Source organism: Alosa alosa, chromosome 19 (assembly GCF_017589495.1).
Source record: "Alosa alosa isolate M-15738 ecotype Scorff River chromosome 19, AALO_Geno_1.1, whole genome shotgun sequence".
In the NCBI taxonomy this organism is placed as follows: domain Eukaryota; kingdom Metazoa; phylum Chordata; class Actinopteri; order Clupeiformes; family Clupeidae; genus Alosa; species Alosa alosa.
The window spans coordinates 17,030,883-17,051,182 of record NC_063207.1 but is presented as its reverse complement, the minus strand read 5'-3'; the positions used below and the strand labels follow the sequence as shown (position 1 = coordinate 17,051,182).

The 20,300-nt window shown below is 40.5% G+C and overlaps 2 protein-coding genes across 5 annotated transcripts in view; both read right to left on the bottom strand.

Moving 5' to 3' along the window:
* Positions 1-3,447: 3,447 nt before the first annotated feature.
* On the bottom strand, positions 3,448-18,849 carry pygl (phosphorylase, glycogen, liver). Its single transcript, XM_048227260.1, is given in 21 exon segments — positions 3,448-4,014; positions 4,016-4,143; positions 4,236-4,302; positions 4,639-4,773; positions 5,241-5,448; positions 5,692-5,833; positions 5,913-5,971; positions 6,054-6,201; positions 11,283-11,384; positions 11,689-11,803; positions 12,207-12,370; positions 12,523-12,669; positions 12,973-13,065; positions 13,236-13,373; positions 13,645-13,727; positions 13,981-14,092; positions 14,323-14,454; positions 15,284-15,387; positions 17,136-17,214; positions 18,091-18,192; positions 18,542-18,849. Coding segments are annotated over 21 exon segments (2,556 nt in total). The 5' UTR covers positions 18,785-18,849; the 3' UTR covers positions 3,448-3,959.
* Positions 18,850-18,967: 118 nt separating this feature from the next.
* trim9 (tripartite motif containing 9) overlaps positions 18,968-20,300 on the bottom strand; it is a 39,555-nt gene continuing 38,222 nt past the window's right edge. For all 4 annotated transcript variants that reach the window (XM_048227261.1, XM_048227263.1, XM_048227262.1 and 1 more), the window contains one exon: positions 18,968-20,300. This exon is cut by the window's right edge and continues 1,600 nt beyond it. The gene's annotated coding sequence lies outside the window, so the exon portion shown is untranslated.

Here is a 20,300-nt window from a genome sequence, read left to right as displayed (position 1 = left end):
AGCGGTCTTCTGGAGAAGCATCCTGCTAACCTTTCATGTTATCAATGGCAACTTGCTTATCAAAGCTTATTTGAATAGTTGACTTGATACATGTTGCAGCCTACACGGTATGGTAAATACTGGCAGGGATCGCCCGGTTACCGTGCTCGAATCTTGCCACTCACGGAACTCAGCAGGAAGTGGTCAGGCTCAAGCAACAGGCGTCCAGCCTTGACCTTCCCCGAAAAACAGATAGTGTCAACAGACAAAAGAAAAATGTGAATGTTTCGGTCTCACTGAAGAACTGCAAATAGCCTATCTTAAGATGATCGCTTTGTTTGTGATTTAAAGGCTAACGAGTAGCCTACTGGAGGATGACAATAAGGCTACTAGGTTAAATAACAGCTGTCCAAGTTTACATTTGTCTGACCACCGAAACTGACAAGTAAGATTGTGTGCACATAAATGACCGGCATTGTTCCCGGTGGTCTGCATTAAAAATGTTTGAATAGCAGAACCATGACGAACGCAAACAAAGTACGCTAGTCAGGCTACACAGAAAGAGAACATCTAATACAATGTAACAATGTCGAAACAACGAACTGTAAAGAAACTTAGGTCCATCTGGTAATTACACTTTTGTTTATTTGTAGCAAGCGCAAAGTAACAATGCTGAAAATATCCTGCAGCGAGCGGTCAAACGGTAACATTCAAAAATGAATTCAGTGTATGCTGTGCCACAACCCATTTTGGCTAGTATTTTCTGTAAAAATCAAATAAAATGCAAACTGCAATGACCGCAAACAAATATGGAATATTTCCAAAAAGTGGGCAGCCAGTCAAACAGGCTACAGAACATGTAAATCGCAGTCGCCCAACTGTTGCGCTTGCGGGGGGTAAAAAGAGAGCACAGTTTAGGATGAAACAACTGGGAGACCGCTAGGAATAAATCCATCAGGAAATGGCCGGTTGGCATCACAATCAGATAAATATAATGTTCAACACAAAGGACTGACTTACCCACGAGGGCGTTTGAAATCGGTGATGCTCGCGCCCCTTTCCAGCAAACTATGCACTTCAGTGAATAAATGTCGCAAACTTCACTGTTGTTTCAAGACTGTTAGGACGGATTTCTCCTAAACTTAATAGCCACCGTGTCCACGTAAAACATGTATTCTCCCTTAACACCAATAAAGTCAGTCGCACTTTGTTGAAGCGATTTGGCGTGATCTGTTCACGGCTACAGATATTCCTGTCTAGTCAACTGATCTGGTTGAGGATTTTGAAAAGCCCCTGAGAGGAAGAGGCGGTGACGCGCCGAGACGTAATGGGCTTCCTCCGCCACTCTGCTTCTTTGCAAGCGCAGGCTTTTCGCTTTTCCTACCAACTCATCCTTATTACAGAATCTACAGAAAATGTGGACATAGGCTAAACAGGATAGACCTACTAGACTTATTAAACTGGAAAATATTATTAAAGGTGGATGGGAGATAAATGGAAGAAAGAATTTGATAAATTACAGAAATGTGGCAAAAACTTTTTTTTAGTAATGATCCAAGCAAGACTTGTTTAATTTACCCAGCCATAACTTAATCTAGATATTACAGGTGTATTTTTTCAGTTGCATAGTTGTAACTTAATGTAGCATGTGTGGGGGTCATCATATTCCATGTCAAATCAGATAAGGCTGTTGCTGCACCGTCTCAGATTTTGTTCAAACCTTGTCTAGATCATAAATGGGTCCCAAAACCAAGGCCTGTAAAATATTTCTGTTCAACTCCTATGTCGTCATGTTATTTTCTTACAATTACTTCAGTTTTACAGCCTGAAAAACACATGGGAGGCACTGTTTGGGCATTAATATCATGAATATCATATTTTAGGTCATTTTCAGATGATTAAAATGGTATGTGGGGTAACTAGGAGGCACATGAACATCTATGTGGTGGTAGCTTAGTGTATGGGCATTTAGTGTAGCCTACAAAGTGCCAATGTTGTACTAGATAAATAAATGGGGTCAAAATCATTGTTTTACCCCTGAGACAAGAATGAAAACGCATCAATGTATACACAATGTGTATTTATCTATGAATGAAACATGGCACTGGCACGTATTTCAAGAAACACACTTTTGATCTTCTGATTGGGATGGTGTAAATAGAAAATATACAAGGGAACATCCCATTCCAACATCTATTGAAGTCAGCATCTTGTTTACTTTTCTTTGTAACAACAGCTCATTGATATAATAATAATAATAATAATAATAATAATACGTTCTGTTACACCAGATAATATATCAGATATCTGATATCAGTTGTAATTAAAAGTAATCTTCTTCATCCAGATTAGCTGCACATGCAGTTAATGGAAGATGGTATAGTAGCCTATGCTATCTTTAGTCTCCACAGTATCCGTCCTAGGGGGGATGAGGTAATGTGTTTACTAGTAGGTGCATGTCTAACTGGGATTTTCTACCACATTCGAATATCATTTTCCATAACATTTCAATCAAGAATTATCTAATTAACTGATCTTGCAAATCTATATGGCCTGGCCCACAGTTAGATTTCTGCTCTAAGATTCCATATTTCTCATGTCACATCTAAATATTTTGCTCTCAAGTGAAATGTCAGCCCTCTGCATTCCTGTTGATCCAGTTCCCAAACATTCTTACTCAGACATACAATATACTAAATATTTTTTATATTTTGTGCTTCAATTCTTAGATGCTCTATCTGCATCTATACAACTGATTTGCTGAAATTCCTCTGAATAATTTAATTTGTATATTACCACTCTCTGTGTCTATTCTACATCTGGCCTGAGTAGATTCTAAATAGGATTGCACCATCTACCTGTAGGAGATGGTAATGCATGTTATGTTTTGACTTCCGTTTTGTCAAGCAAGACTTGTCAATTCTATTGGCTATGAATTAAAGTTGATAAAAATGTAAGCTTAATTTACAAATACATATTAAATATAATATTTAAACTACAGGATCATCTATATTTGCTACACACAATTGTTTTTTTTTCTATGAGGAAAACTTCAGGTAGGCCTACCAGTTTAGAGAAATTCAGCAAAATGTCCTTGTCTTTATCAACAATGGAACACATGGCACAAGATGAAGTGTAATGCATGTAAAAGCCAGTATTTACATTGTGTCATAGACTGAGCAATCCTCTTCAGCAAGGGCTATCTTTATTTGTAATTACTGAATTTAGTATTTAGCACCAGCCATCTTCCTATAAAAGGAAAAAGTCCATTGAAATAGTTCTGCAATTTGTATTTGACCAAGATGACAAAATGAAAGTAGTTTAAAACAGTACGAGGCACTTGAGTTTTATGTCATTGAAATAGATTTTTGCCCATGTTGTGGGCAAAAAATAAAATGCCAGAAAATACTGATCACTTCAAACAAATGCAACACATGCTCAAACTAACATCAGGTTAGCTATCAAAAGTGGCTGTAACTGTAAGGTTTATTGTAACAGTTTCATAAGAGTAAACAGTTGAAAATAATGTTTGGGTGCTCTCAAGAAATAGTTGGATATTAGAAATCGCAAAAAAACCCAAAGAAACAAGCATAATGCTTCTGACTATGAAAACAGAAATACTTAAGTGTTCTGAGAAGTTAACTAACAATCATAATTTCTTAACGGCACTTACACAGCAAACATAGATTTGATAACTACAGATCGCAGTGTCCTAAATCCTCAGAATTGAAGTGCAAAATAATTTACTCTGGCTTTATGATGTACTTAGACAGCAAACTATCACACAATAGTCTGTTAATAACATCAGAAGTTTCAGGTGGAAAAGTGCAGAATAAGTAGCTCTGTGGCATTGAACCAGACTGACAGAAGTTCAATTACTGGTGGTATGTAATCTGTAGAGCAGACACATTTTCTAAACTGTAAGTAAAAGAAGTACAAGGCATTGGAGCACTTAACGCCCATTTTGATGACGAAGACCGTTACAACTTTAAGGCACGAGCTGCCTCCTCAATGGCCTCACGGGGCTCGCTGGGGAGGAATCTTCAGGTCTGTGGGCTCCACACCCCAAATTTCAGTGGCATAGTCGGTGATTGTGCGGTCACTAGAGAATTTTCCAGAAGCAGCAATATTCTTGATCACCATCTTGGTCCACTCTTTTTGATCCTGTGGACACAATGAGTGTTCAAATTCTGATGGTGTTCTCTCTCTCTCTCTCTCTCAGCACACACAGAATCACAAAATGAGTAGAGATTTACCTGGTAGAGAACATTAGCTCTCTCCTGGCATTTGATGTAATCTTCAAAATCGGCAAAAACTTTGAACCTGAAAAAAATGAAAAGGATAAACACGAGATTCAGGTCATGAAAGATTAACACAGCCATCAGCTACAGGATAAAACAGTGATGGATAAGGAAGACACAGATCTGGGCCCTATTTCACACACTAAACAAACAGCAGTAGCAGTTATTTAGCACAGATGGATATGAAATGACAGCTTTGTTCTAAACTACTTCCACAGACAAATCCATTCCTACCGTTTCAAGATAACATTTTCACATCCACTCCTTCAGCACTGATTTGGCAATTAAAGAAAAACACTGCACTCCATCACAATCACTCCTACGGCGTTCAACACTTAGCTGTGCGAACAGTACACACCGGTCATGATTGAAGAGCATGTCGATGATTTCCTTGAAAAGCTCAGGCTGGCGTGGGGAGAAGAAGCCGCTCTTGATCTGATCGATGACTTGCTTCAGCTCAGGCAACTCTTTGTAATACTTCATGGCGTCATAGCTGAGAGGAACAAAATGATGCAAATTAATGAAGAACTAACTAACTAACTAACTAACTAACTAAATGAATAGAAAAAGGCTGGTTAGTTTCTGGTAAGCAGTCTGCAAATCCTGCCATCTTGCAAGTGATCAGCATTGGTTTGTGTGTTTGTGATATTTTTCATGCATCCTCACAGTCCATTGTCTTAACCTTGATGGCAAGATTGTCTCAATGATTCTGCAGTTTTTGCTGTGTTTCCTGTATACCTGGTGGTGGTGGTGAACAAAGCTAGCTTTGTTTGACAGCAGTGGAAAGCACTGTAGTAAAATTATAGCTGGTAGGAGTCATGTCACATGAATGGGTCCATTTACATTGCATTGCACGAGTACGTGTGCAGGGCTAAAAACAAGTCAAGGTGTTTTATTGTGCAGGTAATGTATTTATGTTTACAAGCACATTTAGCTGCGGAGGAGGGTATGTGCTCTCACCCGGCTTTGTCCATCTCGGCCACATCGTCTACTCTCATGCCAAAGATGAAGAGGTTTTCCTCGCCCGCCTCCTCGGCCATCTCCACGTTGGCACCATCCATGGTGCCGATGGTGAGGGCACCGTTCAGCATGAATTTCATGTTGCCTGTTCCTGACGCCTCCGTTCCCGCTGTGGAGATCTGCTCAGACAGGTCTGTGGCAGGGATCACTGGCCACAGAAACCATGGACATGGAAGATTAACATGTATACAAAGTGTGTGTGTGTGTGTGTGTGTGTGTGTGTGTGTGTGTGTGTGTGCACATATGCATGTGTAACTATAAAAGAATGAATGACAGAAAGTGACATTGCATTATTTTTACTGAAGTTGAAATCTCTGAGTGAAAAAAGAGGGGCCAGATGTCCATGTTGTGTTTGCATACTGTATGTTGTGGTCCAAATGACTGCACAAACCTTTCTCAGCAAGAGACACCCTATAGTTCTCTAGGTAGATGACCCTCAGTTTGTTGCCCACCACAGGGTCATTGTTGACCACATCTGCCACAGAGGTGATAAGTTTGATGATCATCTTGGCCATGTGATACCCTGGAGCAGCCTGCAGGGGGAGACAAACATCATAGCAATAAGAGAGAGAATGGTTTTCTGAAGAGAGAATGGCTGGTGTAGTAGCCTACCTTTCCACCGATGATGACAGTGCGTGGAATGAAAGCAGCATTGGGATTTTTCTTAATCCCTGTCAAAAGACAGTATGATTTTATTATAAGTGAGTTTCTGGTGTTTGAATGTGTGTGTGCATAGTTAAGCGTTATCCTTACGGTTGTACATAGTAATGATGTGCAGGCAGTTGAGCAGCTGACGCTTGTACTCGTGGATCCTCTTCACATGGACATCAAACATGGAGGCAGGGTTGATCTTCACCTTGTACTCATTCTCCAGGTATTGTGCAAACTTCAGCTTGTTATCCTGTCAAACACCATGGCCCACAATGCATTACTCAGGCAAAGTAGCAACCACACTGAGGGGGTTGCTTTGCAACCAGTACTTTGTTGTTGTGGACCCGACAATATGACTGCCTGATCTCTTCCCATGCTCCCTTGTTCCTTGTGTCTGACTCAGCAATAAGAAGGCAATAACAGAAGCCTGTCCTGACTTGTGCAATTTCAGAGCAGATAGCGTGTGTGTATGTGTTTTGTGTGTGTGTGTGTGTGTGTTAATAACAGAAGAACTGGACAGACTGCCTCAGGTTGGCTAGAGACCAGGGGCCTGTACTACGAAGGGAGCTTAACCTACCCAGATGTAACCCAGGGTTACTTTGTTAAACCGGGGTTGACAAAACCTGGTTATCTTAAGTGGTGTTAATCGGTACTACGACGCTGATTATGAAGTTGATTTGTTGAGCAGGGGTTAACTTAATTGGAGTTTGTGCGCGTTCACATAAAAGGGGCGTGTTGCAGCGCAAGTCTTTCAATGATGACGCGATCACCTTTTACGGATGAGGAATGCACAATTATTATGAGGAATTAAAACCCACTCTACGACAAAAATCAAATACGTCGGCAGTGAACAAAGCAAGGCTGTTGGCAACATATTGCAGATCGGGTAGCCTTAATGCCTAAAAGTAAAGTTTTATTTCCACATGTTCTTCAAATATGTGTTACGCAGGATTAGCTTGCGGAATGTCTGAAATGAGTTTAAATAATTAAATTGCCTATTTTGAGTTCATAGAAATGCCTACAGATGCAACACAATTTAGAAGTGGGCATATAGATTACAGTAATAGGATAATTGAATGTTTAAGTAGCCCCCATTGACTGATTTAGTGTATGCCTAATCCTGTAAACATTTCAGATGCAACACCATTGCCAAACGCATGGCAGCAGGTGAAAATGAAACACAAACACATTATTCAGAATAGTAGGTTTATATAGTTATAGCTTGCATTAATATTTTTTAATTATGAAAACATGTAGGCCTAGTATGCTTATCGCCTTCACTTGGCCTCTGTTTTACAGCTAACAAGAAAAATTTGTCTTTGAACACTAGCCTACTAAGGAGTTTTTTACAGTAGCAGAGGAGTTGGCCATCGCAAATAATAGTGGAAGGCCGATTGTGGAAGGGGTTGAGGGAGGCATTCGGTCGGATTCTGGTGCTGTGGAAATGTGTAGCCTTTATGTGCAGGGTACAGTAATATGACATTCAATTCAACAAGTTTGTTAAAATTGTGATTTTCCTTTATTAGGCCTACTGTAGGCTAGGCTATGTCCGATTTATTTTAGGCTATTCTTGCTCAGATGTTCAGCATACTGTAGGCTAGGCCTATGTCCGATTTATTTTTGGACATACAGTATTCTTGCTCAGATGTTCAGCATCACCGATTAGATGGAATACATGAATGTCCACGTAAGGGTATTGCTATGACGGGTGAAATTAGAGACTTCTGCCTAGATCATCTGACAAAGATAATGAATTCTATCGGCTGACAATCTATATGTTCATAGAGAATATCGTCCGGGTATATATACCCGGACAATATATATATATATACACATACAGTGATGGCCAAAAGTATTGGCACCCATGCTAAAGTTGACTGAAAAGAGGAATATAAAATCATCTTTTGGAAATTGATCATAATGCCTTAAGTGAAAAATTAGGAAATATCTAACCTTTAAGGACACCAATGTTCTTAGTGAATGAATAATGTATCATAAATAAATAAATGTTCTTCCTTAAAATACAGGGAAATTGGCAGAGATTGGCATGGGTGTTATTTCAGTTAGCCTATTAGCTGGTTTGATGCTCATTGAGCTCAATGCAAATCAAACCAGCTAATAGGCTAACTGAAATAACACCCATGCCAATCTCTAGGTATGGTGAAGGGTATGTGATGATGTGGGGCTATTTTAATTCCAAAGGCCAAGGTAACTTTATCAGGGTGCACAGTATTCTGGATCCATGAAATAACTGGCCTTTAAAAAATACAAATCTGCCTGTCTCTATGGGAATTTAACATAGGGTGGGAATACTTTATGACCCCTGTATTTTAAGGAAGAACATTTATTTATTTATGATACATTATTCATTCACTAAGAAAATTGGTGTCCTTAAAGGTTAGATATTTCCTCATTTTTCACTTCTAAGGCATTAAGATCAATTTCCAAAGATGATTTTATATTCCTCTTTTCAGTCAACTTTAGCATGGGTGCCAATACTTTTGGCCATCACTGTATATATATATATATATATATATATATATATATATATATATATATATATATATATATATATAGGCTATAGTCTACATATGGGCGGTCTCTAAAACCCCTCGCCCCCTAAGAGAGCCCCTCATGACTTGTGCTCCAATGTCGTATGGATCATCCAGGTACGCCGACATTGTCTCGAATTGTTAGTGGAGGGGTGGTACTTATAAAGGGTGTGGTTAATGGAAACCTCGGGTTAACCAAGAAAATAACCTGGTCGGAGCAGGTTTGAGATGCAGGGTAAATTGCCATGGCAGCATCCCTAGGTTAAAACATATCCACCTTTCGTAGTACGAGTTAATCGGGAAGTTATGCCACACGTGATCAAGTTACTCTCGAAGTTACCCAGATAAGCCAGTAACCCTGTTTCGTAGTACAGGCCCCAGAACTCTTTGTTTCTCTGTCAGATGCAATCTTTCATTTCCACCAGTGAGCATGAAAGGAAAAGATTACGGGGGTGTTCCTCAATACTGTGTGTGTGTGTGTGTGTGTGTGTGTGTGTGTGTGTGTGTGTGTGTGTGAGGGAGGGAGGGAGAGAGGGAGAGGAGAGAGAGAGAGAGAGAGAAAGTACAGTACACAAGTGCCTTAAATGAGTGAGAGTGTGTTCATGTTTTCTTAGTATATAGTGTATGCATTTAATGCAACTTTGTGTTGTGTTATCTGTGAACATGTTTGCTGGTACAGTTGATGTGCTTATAAGTGAGCTCTAAAGTGGGAGCATATCTGGTTTGGTTGTCTGTGTACATGTCTTTATCACTCAGAGTAACAGAGGAACTACCAGTGTTACACTGTTCAGTTCAATTGAATTTCATTAGATTCCTGTACCCATAAGGGCTGTTCACACCACCATAACTATGATAATGGCAAAAAACACAGTTTTCAGTAGGTCTATTGCTTTAGTTAATATGAATGACAAAGTCCACATTGCATGCTATAAAGATAACAAAATGTAGAATGTTGTCGTTGAGGATCACTTTCAGAGCAATTTTAAGAAAATAGAAGATAAATGGCTGACAACCAATCAGAACGCATTGAATTTTAGAATCACATTCAACACCATGAGGAGAGACTTTTTTAAATATAAGTCCACTCTTCGGGAAAGAGCAAATGCATAATTGCAGCAGCCAGCAGATGATTTCTGCACACTGTGCAGTGTTTTGTCTGGAGCCAATTAAACTTATGAAAATTATGATAAAAAAAAAACTCCTTTTAAAAATCCAGGCATAACATTTATCTAGAGGTGTAATTTTGCTTTTTTTCCATCATCATGCTTGTGATCATCATGAAGTATCTGCAGTCTTTTGATTATTTATACTGACCAATAGCCACTTTGGGCTGCTTCCCTGTGGCCTAGCAGGTTTATAAAGAGGCATTGTTTCTGTGGGTAAGGGCAGACAGCACGCCATCCCAAGCTATCCTTTCAGCAGTCAACAACCTTCCACAAATCCAGCAAGTCCTTTAAAACTCCCACTACGCGGGTTTAGGATAGAATGTTAGTGCTAAAATACTCCAGATTATTGTTGGACAAGAGTAAGCACCCTTAGAATGATGGGTAACACCCCCAATATTTTCCCAAGCTTTGCTTGAACCTGGCCAATAGTAGTGACTTTTAGCTAATGGATTTATCGTGAGTGTGAGTCCAGGCTCTGACAAACATAGATTCTGGACCTGATACTCTGAGCTTCTCCTGCCTTAACGGACAAGCCCAGCTGCCTCGAGCAGGGCTGGGAGTTCAGCCAGTCAGCGCTGAGGAATCCTCTGTTTCAGGTGCAAATCAAATCAAATTTTCTGCAGATTGAGCAGGAAATGGAGGACTTGGAGGTTGAATTCCAGCCCTCTCTCATTTCCTGCGTTATGATCCTCAGGGAGAAAACCTCAACCCATACAACAATATGAGTGTGGAGTATGAGTGTGGAGTATGTGTGTGTGTGTGTGTGTGTGTGTGTGTGTTCATATTCACCTGCTTGACTTTTGACACATCTCTGATGAAAGCATCATCGTCCACAAACTCATTCAGTTTCTGTAGCTGACTCAGATCCTTCACATAGTCCTCCCCAATAGCCTAAACACCAATGGATAAAACGCATAACACAGTCTCTATAGCAAAATCCTACACATAGCCTTATAGTGGTTTTTAATGTCATGCTTTTCATTTAAGGAAACATACAGTAGGCTACTGTGCTAAAGTATCTAGATTTTCAAACATTGCACTCTGAATGCTGCTGATTGAAGTATCATTGTTTATATGTCCCCACTTCATAACATTGTTCCAAATGTGCCCCAAAAAAAACACTTTGCCCAGTACTGTACATGTGTGGATCTAATTGTATTTATCTGCTCAAGCTGCCACAGGTGACCCCTTACCTCAGCGATCAGGTCAGCTAGACCAGGGTTGCATAGCAACAGCCAGCTGCCGGGGAGTGATTCCGCTTTGTTTTGTTCTGAACTTGTCTGGTTCGAGCTTCGCTGAAGTCACGGAATCTGAAAGAGGGAGAGAGAAGTAGCCACAGTGCTTCTAGTTCTCTATATGGTACTCCTGGTGCAGGTCTCAGGCAGGTGCCTTGATACCGATACACTGTCATTCATATGCTGCACTGATAGAGTTCCCTATTTGTTTGGTATATTAACAATCATCACTTACTTGAAAAAATATAACCATCTACCACATAGCATCATAGAGACATTTTCAATACTGACATCTTGGAGTGTAGGTTGTGAGAGTGTGTGTTTATATGTGCGAAAGAGAGAGTATAGATTTCTGTGTGTGTGTGTGTTCATATTCACCTGCTTGACTTTTGACACATCTCTGATGAAAGCATCATCGTCCACAAACTCATTCAGTTTCTGTAGCTGACTCAGATCCTTCACATAGTCCTCCCCAATAGCCTAAACACCAATGGATAAAACGCATAACACAGTCTCTATAGCAAAATCCTACACATAGCCTTATAGTGGTTTTTAATGTCATGCTTTTCATTTAAGGAAACATACAGTAGGCTACTGTGCTAAAGTATCTAGATTTTCAAACATTGCACTCTGAATGCTGCTGATTGAAGTATCATTGTTTATATGTCCCCACTTCATAACATTGTTCCAAATGTGCCCCAAAAAAACACTTTTGCCCAGTACTGTACATGTGTGGATCTAATTGTATTTATCTGCTCAAGCGCTGCCACAGGTGACCCCTTACCTCAGCGATCAGGTCAGCCAGACCAGGGTTGCATAGCAACAGCCAGCGTCGGGGAGTGATTCCGTTTGTTTTGTTCTGGAACTTGTCTGGTTCGAGCTCGCTGAAGTCACGGAATCTGAAAGAGGGAGAGAGAAGTAGCCACAGTGCTTCTAGTTCTCTATATGGTACTCCTGGTGCAGGTCTCAGGCAGGTGCCTTGATACCCGATACACTGTCATTCATATGCTGCACTGATAGAGTTCCCTATTTGTTTGGTATATTAACAATCATCACTTACTTGAAAAAATATAAATCCATCTACCACATAGCATCATAGAGACATTTTCAATACTGACATCTTGAGTGTAGGTTGTGAGAGTGTGTGTTTATACGTGTGCGAAAGAGAGAGTATAGATTTCTGTGTGTAGAGACATTTTCAATACTGACATTATGACATCTTGAATGTAGGTTGTGAGTGTGTGTTTATATGTGTGTGAAAAAGAGACAGTATGGATTTCTGTGTGTGTGTGAGAGACTCACATATCAGTTTTGATGATGTTGGAGTGTATTTCGGCCACACCGTTGACAGCATGGGAGCCCACGATGCACAGATGGGCCATGTTCACCCTCTTGCCTCCATCCTCTTCGATCAGGGACATGCGGCGGATACGGTCCAGGTCCTCAGGAAACAGAGATGCTATGTGCTACACAACATAAGGACAGGAGTTTGTGTGTGTCACTCTCTGAGGGTATATGGGTCTTTGAGCAGGCCCATGTGTGGTGTGCATGTGTGTGTGTGTGTGTGTGGTGTGTGTGTGTATGTATGCATGTATGTGTGTACACATGTGTCACTCACATCCAGATGGGCCTGGTTGATGCGGTAGATGATCTGCAAGTGTCTCGGCAGCAGCGTCTCCAGCAGTTCCACAGGCCAGCGCTCCAGAGCTTCAGGGAGGACAGTGTGATTGGTGTAGGCAAATGTGCGTTTTGTGATATCCCAGGCCTGTAACACACACACACACACACACACACACACACACACACACACACACGCACACACGCACACACGCACACACGCACACACGCACACACGCACAAGGAAATTGTGTGACTTGGGTATGTGCTCGAACAGGTATGGTGCAGGGGAGCATGCCCAAGGAGTGTGTATTGTTGCATTGTCTTACTGATGATGTATTTGGGGGGGGTTGTTTGTAACTTTCTTTTCCTACATTGCCTTGGACGCTGTAACAATGCAAATGTCTCCTTTGGGAGACAAAGGATTATCTTATCTTATCTTAAAACTCACCGTGTCCCAGTCCAACTTCTCAATATCCACAAAGATTCTCATGAGCTCAGGGATGGCCATTGCGGGATGGGTGTCGTTAAGCTGGATCGCCACCTGTTAGACACACACATGCACACACAGATATGTTAACACAGTACTTTTACTGCCACGCACAGAACTAGTATGCCTTAACACACACACACACACACACACACACACACACACGCACGTTAACACAGTACTTTTAAGACACACACAGGTACCAATCAAATGTGCCCATGCACCTTGTCAGGGAAGGTATCAAAGGACAGAGGGCCTCCGCTACTCATTTTTGAGGTCTTGAATCTGCGAATCACATCCTGAAGAGTAGCAGCCACCACAAAATACTCTTGCTTAAGCCGTAGCTCCTTCCCCTCAAAGAACTGCAAAACACAGAATTATCCGATACAGGGTCACTCACAGAAGGCTACATCAAAGGATGTTACTATTACTTACAGTATAAAGGAATAGTTGGAATAATTAACAAACATATACTGATTGACTTCCTAAAAAAAAAAAGAAGTCACCACTAGACATGTTGTGTGATGCCTAAAGGTTGAGAAATGCATTGTAACAAGCATAAAATATTTAAATATATACAGTTCTACATCTATCTGAAGTACAATAACAGATGTATCTAAAAGTTCAACTCACATTGTCATTGGGGTACAGCACCCGGGAAATGTTCTCTGCAAGATTTCTGTCGAGCACAGCCTGGATGTAATCTCCAACATTGACTATGCAATGACAAACAATCACAAAGACATCATGGTTCAGACTAAGGCATTAAATAAAACCATTTCTTTGTTATCTCATGCTTATTTTAATATATTATTTGATGAATGTAGAAACAAATATAATTTAAAAGTAACTATTCTGTACAAATTTCAACCAGAAGATGATGACTACAGAATGATTGTACACATCATTGCTCAATCTTCATGACAACATGTCAGCAGCAACCCCCCCCCCACACACACACACACTCACAGTCTTTGAGATTAAAGTCATTAGGGGCACGAGCGGACCACAGCCTCATGGTGTTAACTGTGTTATTCATGTAGCCAGGAATAGGGGTGTCATAAGGCATTGCCAAAACCACCTACTCAGAGAAAGACAAAGACAAACGGGTTATGGACAAACTGTTAGGGAGAGTTCTCTGTAATATTGAACAAGGTTTAGTTGCACAATTGATTAGGACTAAAAATAAAATAGTTTTCAGCCATTGACCTCTTCATGAAGTATGCAAATGTGACCTCTGATCTCTGTTTCTGTGTGTGTGTGTGTGTGTGTGTGTGTGTGTGTGTGTGTGTGTGTGTTTGCATGTCATACCTGAGTGTCAACCCACTTTGACCCCTCCTCCGTCTCCTCTACCCTCCCGTAGTAGTGTACTGGTAGCATGTACTCAGGCCGGGCCTTCTCCCAGGGATTACCATGACGCAGCCAATCATCAGCCTCCTCCACCTGAAAGCCAGCCAACCACACAAGGGGCAGATATCAAACAAGGAAACCACATGCAAGAGAAACACAGTGAACAATATCAATCATTATTTTATCATCATATTCGACCATGTCACACGTTACATTCACAGTATAACAGTATACTGCACAGTTCAGTAGCTGTCAGTGAATAATCAACTTGTGAGTATGCGTAGAATCCCAAAGAGCATGTTTACACTACCATACAGTTTGCACTGCAAATACGTAGGACGGACCCATAGTGGAGGACAAAAATAACTTACGGCCTTATCACTAAACCACAAACACCACTCGCAAGTTCAGAGTCACTCTTTGGTAAGGAACAGCTCCGTGTTTACTGATTGGTTGTCACTCCCAAGTCACTGATGACCTACTTCCTGCCATGCTGCGGACTCATGGGACCTTGACACTGTGCTTATCAGAGGAAGAGGCTACCAACACAACCAATTACAGTGAAAATTCCTCAAATACTTTTGACACTCTGGCATCAAGTTGGACTTTTGAGTGAATTTTATAAATGGTCGTTTTGTTTTGGCGGTCATAAGAAACAGTTATACATGCATAAAACGTTTTGTGAATGTTTGCAGCTTCCTTACAGTATGTAAGAGAATATAATATTATATCCAACACAAAATCATTTGTAATGGTGTTTGTGTTACTGGATTTGAGCTTAGACTGCCTAGAATCAATTGATACACCAGTACTGTAGTAGACAAACCAATACACCAACTATGTGTTCATGTATGAGTTGCATATATATGTGTTTCCTTGCATATATATGTGTCACCTACTGTATATTGCAGTCTGACCTCACCTGCCAGCCATCTTTGATCCTCTGGTTGAAGATTCCATACTCATAGCGAATGCCATACCCATATGCAGCCAAGCCAAGAGTAGCCATTGAGTCAAGGAAGCAAGCTGTATAAAAGAAAAGGCCAGATCATATTGCATTTAACCCCAGTCTGATATTTCTGATATGACTAAATTACACTTTTCATAGGTGAACAGAAAGCCACTGCAAGTTACCAGACTGAGTTGCAATACAGGGCTACGCAATTTGGGGAAAATATCTAATTTGTGATATTGATTTGCGATATGACTTTTGAATGTCAGTGTTAAGATTTATTTCAATATTCCAAATGTCTCTTTAAGTTGTACCACTTTTGATTGGTGAGCATGCCTAGTGTATGAGAAACACAGCACTCCTGATTGGTGAGCTTCACTGTCTGTCACACAAGCAGAATAACATGAATATAAAAATCAGACAGTTCACAGGCATGTTGGGAAAAAGTATTGTTACATTTAAGACTATTAATGGCAATAACCATATTTAGACCAGGGCTTAAATTTCACTGCGTGATTGCGGGTATTGCGCATAATTTGTTCAAGTCCCGCAATTCTAGCCATCATAATGCGAGAAATTCCCGCATACACTTTTACAGCCTGTCTGATGACGTTAATATAGCCTAATCATTAAGTGGCGTGAATGCGGTGCTATTGACCGGACTAATCAACTACCGAGTTGAATTGAACATAGCCTCATGCAGACGCACACACACACGGAGAGAGAGAGAGAGAGAACCACTTTGCGCTTACGCAAATAGGCTACGCTACCATGGCAAACTTTTACATCTGGAAAGAGCTCCTTGGTAACTATCCTGCTAGCTCAGTCAGGTCACGTCAACACTTGATCCCAGAAAGATTGTCTTCGACATGTTAGTTTTTTCAACATTTATTGTATCTAATGACATAGAAAACATAATGATTTGCATACACATACCGCACTGTGCACAACTTTTATTCACTAGCGACTACAGCCTAAAACCGTCAGGTTGAAGGGGGGCTAATTACTCCATAGAATTACTCTCACGTATTTTCTTAAAGTGACAGGCACTCAATTACACCTATTCATCAGCAATGTGCACTCAATTGGACCTACACACCACATTAAAGATATGCCTAAGTGTTATAGGTTAAACGTCAATATGAGGCATTCAAATTACTAAATATGTTTAGCTACTAGTAATTACTAGTAAAATGCTATACTTTAAAAAAATGCATTATTAAATAAATACACTCTATATGAATTCAAAAATATATGATAGAAACATATCACATAAGCTATCATTTTCAGTGTGTGTTTGTGTGTGTGGAGAGAGTCAAGCAGAATCTAGGATGTCCACTGTTGTGAATGATCCCACTACAGTATATATTACTGATGACGTCAGGGTGGTGGGGGCCCTAAAATCAAACACTTTTTTTCGAAAAATTCTTGACTTGGTATCAGAATCGACCCCCCCCCCAAATTGTGTAAATCCCCCCTACATTAATAACCTAAGGGGAAATTCCCCATTTTGAAAAATGAATTTTAAGCCCTGTAGACATTTCTATGCTGTGGTTTAGACTGAACAACTCCACCCAAGGGAAGTATGGTTGCATGTGTATCCGTGTGTGTGTGTGTCTGTGCCAGTGGGTGTAGGTTTGTGAGTAAGAGAGAGATTGAGAGAGAGTTCCTTGTATTTCCTGTCCTAGCATGCCATGGCAAGGTGGTTTGTAGTTTTCCATTAGTACATTTCCACCTTTCCTACAGACCTAGAACAGAGCTACTACACTACAACTATATGTGGAGCCTCACTTAAAAAATAAATAAATAACAGATTACAGACCTGCCAGTCGACCCAGCCCCCCGTTCCCCAGACCTGCATCCTCCTCCATCTCCTCCAGGTCCTCCATATCCAAACCCAACTAGGGGTGGAGAGAGAGAGAGAGAGAGAGAGAGAGAGAGAGAGAGAGAGAGAGAGAACAAAGAAAGAACAAAGAAAAAAAAAAAAAAAAAAGAGTAAAGACAAGACAAGCTGCATAATTCAACTTAACTTTGCTGTACACAATTCGGCAAAACAATATAATTTTGTGTTTTATTGAATTTGAAAACTGCACAAGTTCTGTACTTGTACTCTGGGGGGGATCTCAAAGTGCAAAGGTGCAATTGTGCAAAGACCAAAAGCTCTGTACGGCTGGTTGTGTCCAATACAACTGCCTTCAAATTGACACATATCCATAACATTATTCATGGAGCCCTCTATATCACACAACTGTAAGACATATGTACATGGTCCCAAATTAATATAATTCCACATCAAATGTTTCTTGAGGGTTACATTTTACAAACAGAATGGTCAGAAGGGTCTGACTAACTATCTTTTGAATGGATTAGTGCCATGGGACATAGTAACATAAAGACTAGGAAAGACTGTCTAAGCTTTCAGACTGCAAAAGACAGGTGGTAAAGTGAGCATATGACATGATACCTGTCCTGATAGCGTGTGTCTGAGAGAGAGAGAGAGAGAGAGAGAGAGAGAGAGAGAGAGAGAGAGAGAGAGAGAGAGAGAGAGGGAGAGGGAGAGATGGTGCATGGTGCAAGCACACAGGTTGGGCAAAATCTGAGAGGAAACTACAGTGATGCAACTTGTTGGTAAGTCTGTAGTCTGTACTGTCACTCTGTAATTCTCTCTCTCTCTCTTTTTCTCTCACACACACTCTCTCTCTTTCTCTCTCACACACACACACACATACACTGAATTGTCTCTACCATTGATCCCTCGGCCTGTGAGTGTGGCTCACCTGATAGATAGATTCATCACAGGCGTTCTGCAGTCCCAGGTTGATCATGGTATTCTGCAGTGCTCGGCCCATATAGAATTCCAGTGAAAGGTAATAAACCCGCTGCTCACAAAAAGAGCAGACATGTTAGGGCCCAGGGACATCTCCTTCGACAATACTTTTTGACAGTTCATTGACCGATCATCTTTAAATGATCAATATAAAGAAAATTAATGACAACTTCTAATGTCCTTAAAAAAATGATTATTCATGCAATAGATTCTAGACATGTTTTGCTTGTGTGGGAAAGTTTCAGTTATTTCAGTAACTTCCTTCTTGTCAAGACCATTGCATGCGGGTATGTACAAAGTGTGCGTGATTAAACATGCATATGTGTTACAAATTTGTTGTCTTTAGCGTATCCAATGTCAAAATGAACCTATCACCGATTCTACCGGGTTTGGACACTCACCTTTGGGTCGGTTTCGTAGTAAAACTGTTGCGTTCGGATCCATCTACCGACCAGGTGGTCACGCACAGTGTGCGCGAGAGCGAAATAGTAGTCTCTTGGAGTGGCTACATTTCTGTCTTTCACCAAAGTGAAATGCAAGTGCCGATTGAATCCTTTCTTGATCTCCGCGACATTTTCTACCCCGACGATTCCTCTGATACTTATCTGTTTGCGTTTTTCCTGGTCAGTGAGAGGGGCCGCCATGGTGCGAAGTCGTCTTCTTACCTCAGGACCTGTGTTACGATTTGGTGAAGTATGTTTTATACAGTGCGAAAGTTTGCTACATCAGGCGTCTCCTCCTCCATTTTCTTATTGGTGGCTGAGACAGGCCTTTGAAGGTAGGCGTGTACCTAAAAGTGAGGTTTTAATAAACTTAACTCAGTGCACTTTGGTGATAACACAGACTTTATTTTATTGAGTGGCCTAGTTGCAGTTACAGAAAACACCAAGTGCTTGATACAGTTTATAATACAAACATCGAATAATAGTAATAATAATAATAATAATCATAATAATAATGAACTACATAACAGTATTTCATTCTTCACGTTCACTTTAGTAAATTAATAAATAAAACAGTTGACGACAGCAACCGAACAACTCTATATTCTACTGTACATCATTCGCTGGACAGCACGAGCACACAGCATCCAGTAGCATGGCTTTCGATCTGAGAGACCATGGTTTGGATTACTCAGCAATTCCTCCGTCTGTGACCCATGTTATATCAAGCGGCCAACTATACAACCATAGGCGTTCTTCCATTTGCTTAAATAAACTCATACTTGAGCTGACATCACAAAATAGACTCTGTGTAATTGTACATTTTGTGCACTTGGCAAATGAAACACCCAGAGCAGAGTCATTGTTCTCCTGTAGTAAATAATATACATAATGTTAATTTATTTTGTCATTTCAAATCTAGCAGCTGCACAGTGTAATACTTTATTAGACTGCATTATCTTTAGTATTAAATACCATAATACTGCCTTATACCTGTTTTATAAGAATATTTGCTTTGCAGACATCTATGCTTGAAATTAAACGTAATCTTCTATAGCCTACAGAAAGCTTTGCATTTTGGCGGCTCAGATTTAAGAGTTTTGGAGGCAGCAGTCTCAAGGCGAGTGTAATGTCATGGGACAGCAATAGAACACGGATCCCATAAAGGATCCACACCAAGACATTATGGAGAAGCTGCAGTTGAGGTGTAGTGATGAGCTAGTAGGATTATTCTGTGTCCATAGTCCACACCAGGTTGTGTGTTGGTAAAATAACACTCCTGTACACTAGTTAGTGTGCCCTGAATTATAAACAGAGCTCTTTGTCTGGGATGTCCTAATTGAGTCTGGTCTGGGGTCGGGGTGGGTGGTGGTGTCCCTTCTCATTCCAATTCAGAAGCCTCAATGGTATGAAACCAGGCCACAGCTCAGTCATGTGTGAGGGTAGCAAGTGCTTACTAGCTCAATTCAAACAATCCTAGCCACATAGATAGCAGAAAGGAGTCTCAAGCTACTCAGAATTCTCAGAATTTGAAGAGTTTTGTGTTGAAGCTATTTGGGACTTAAAAGTGGGTCCAAATGACAAAAAATGGCTAAACATTCCTCCTATTTGATGCCACTATGACATCACAATTGTAATAATTCAGCTTTCCATTGTGACATCACAATCACAGTTCTGAAAGTAAATACATCCCTCGATCCACACCTAATGCCATCAC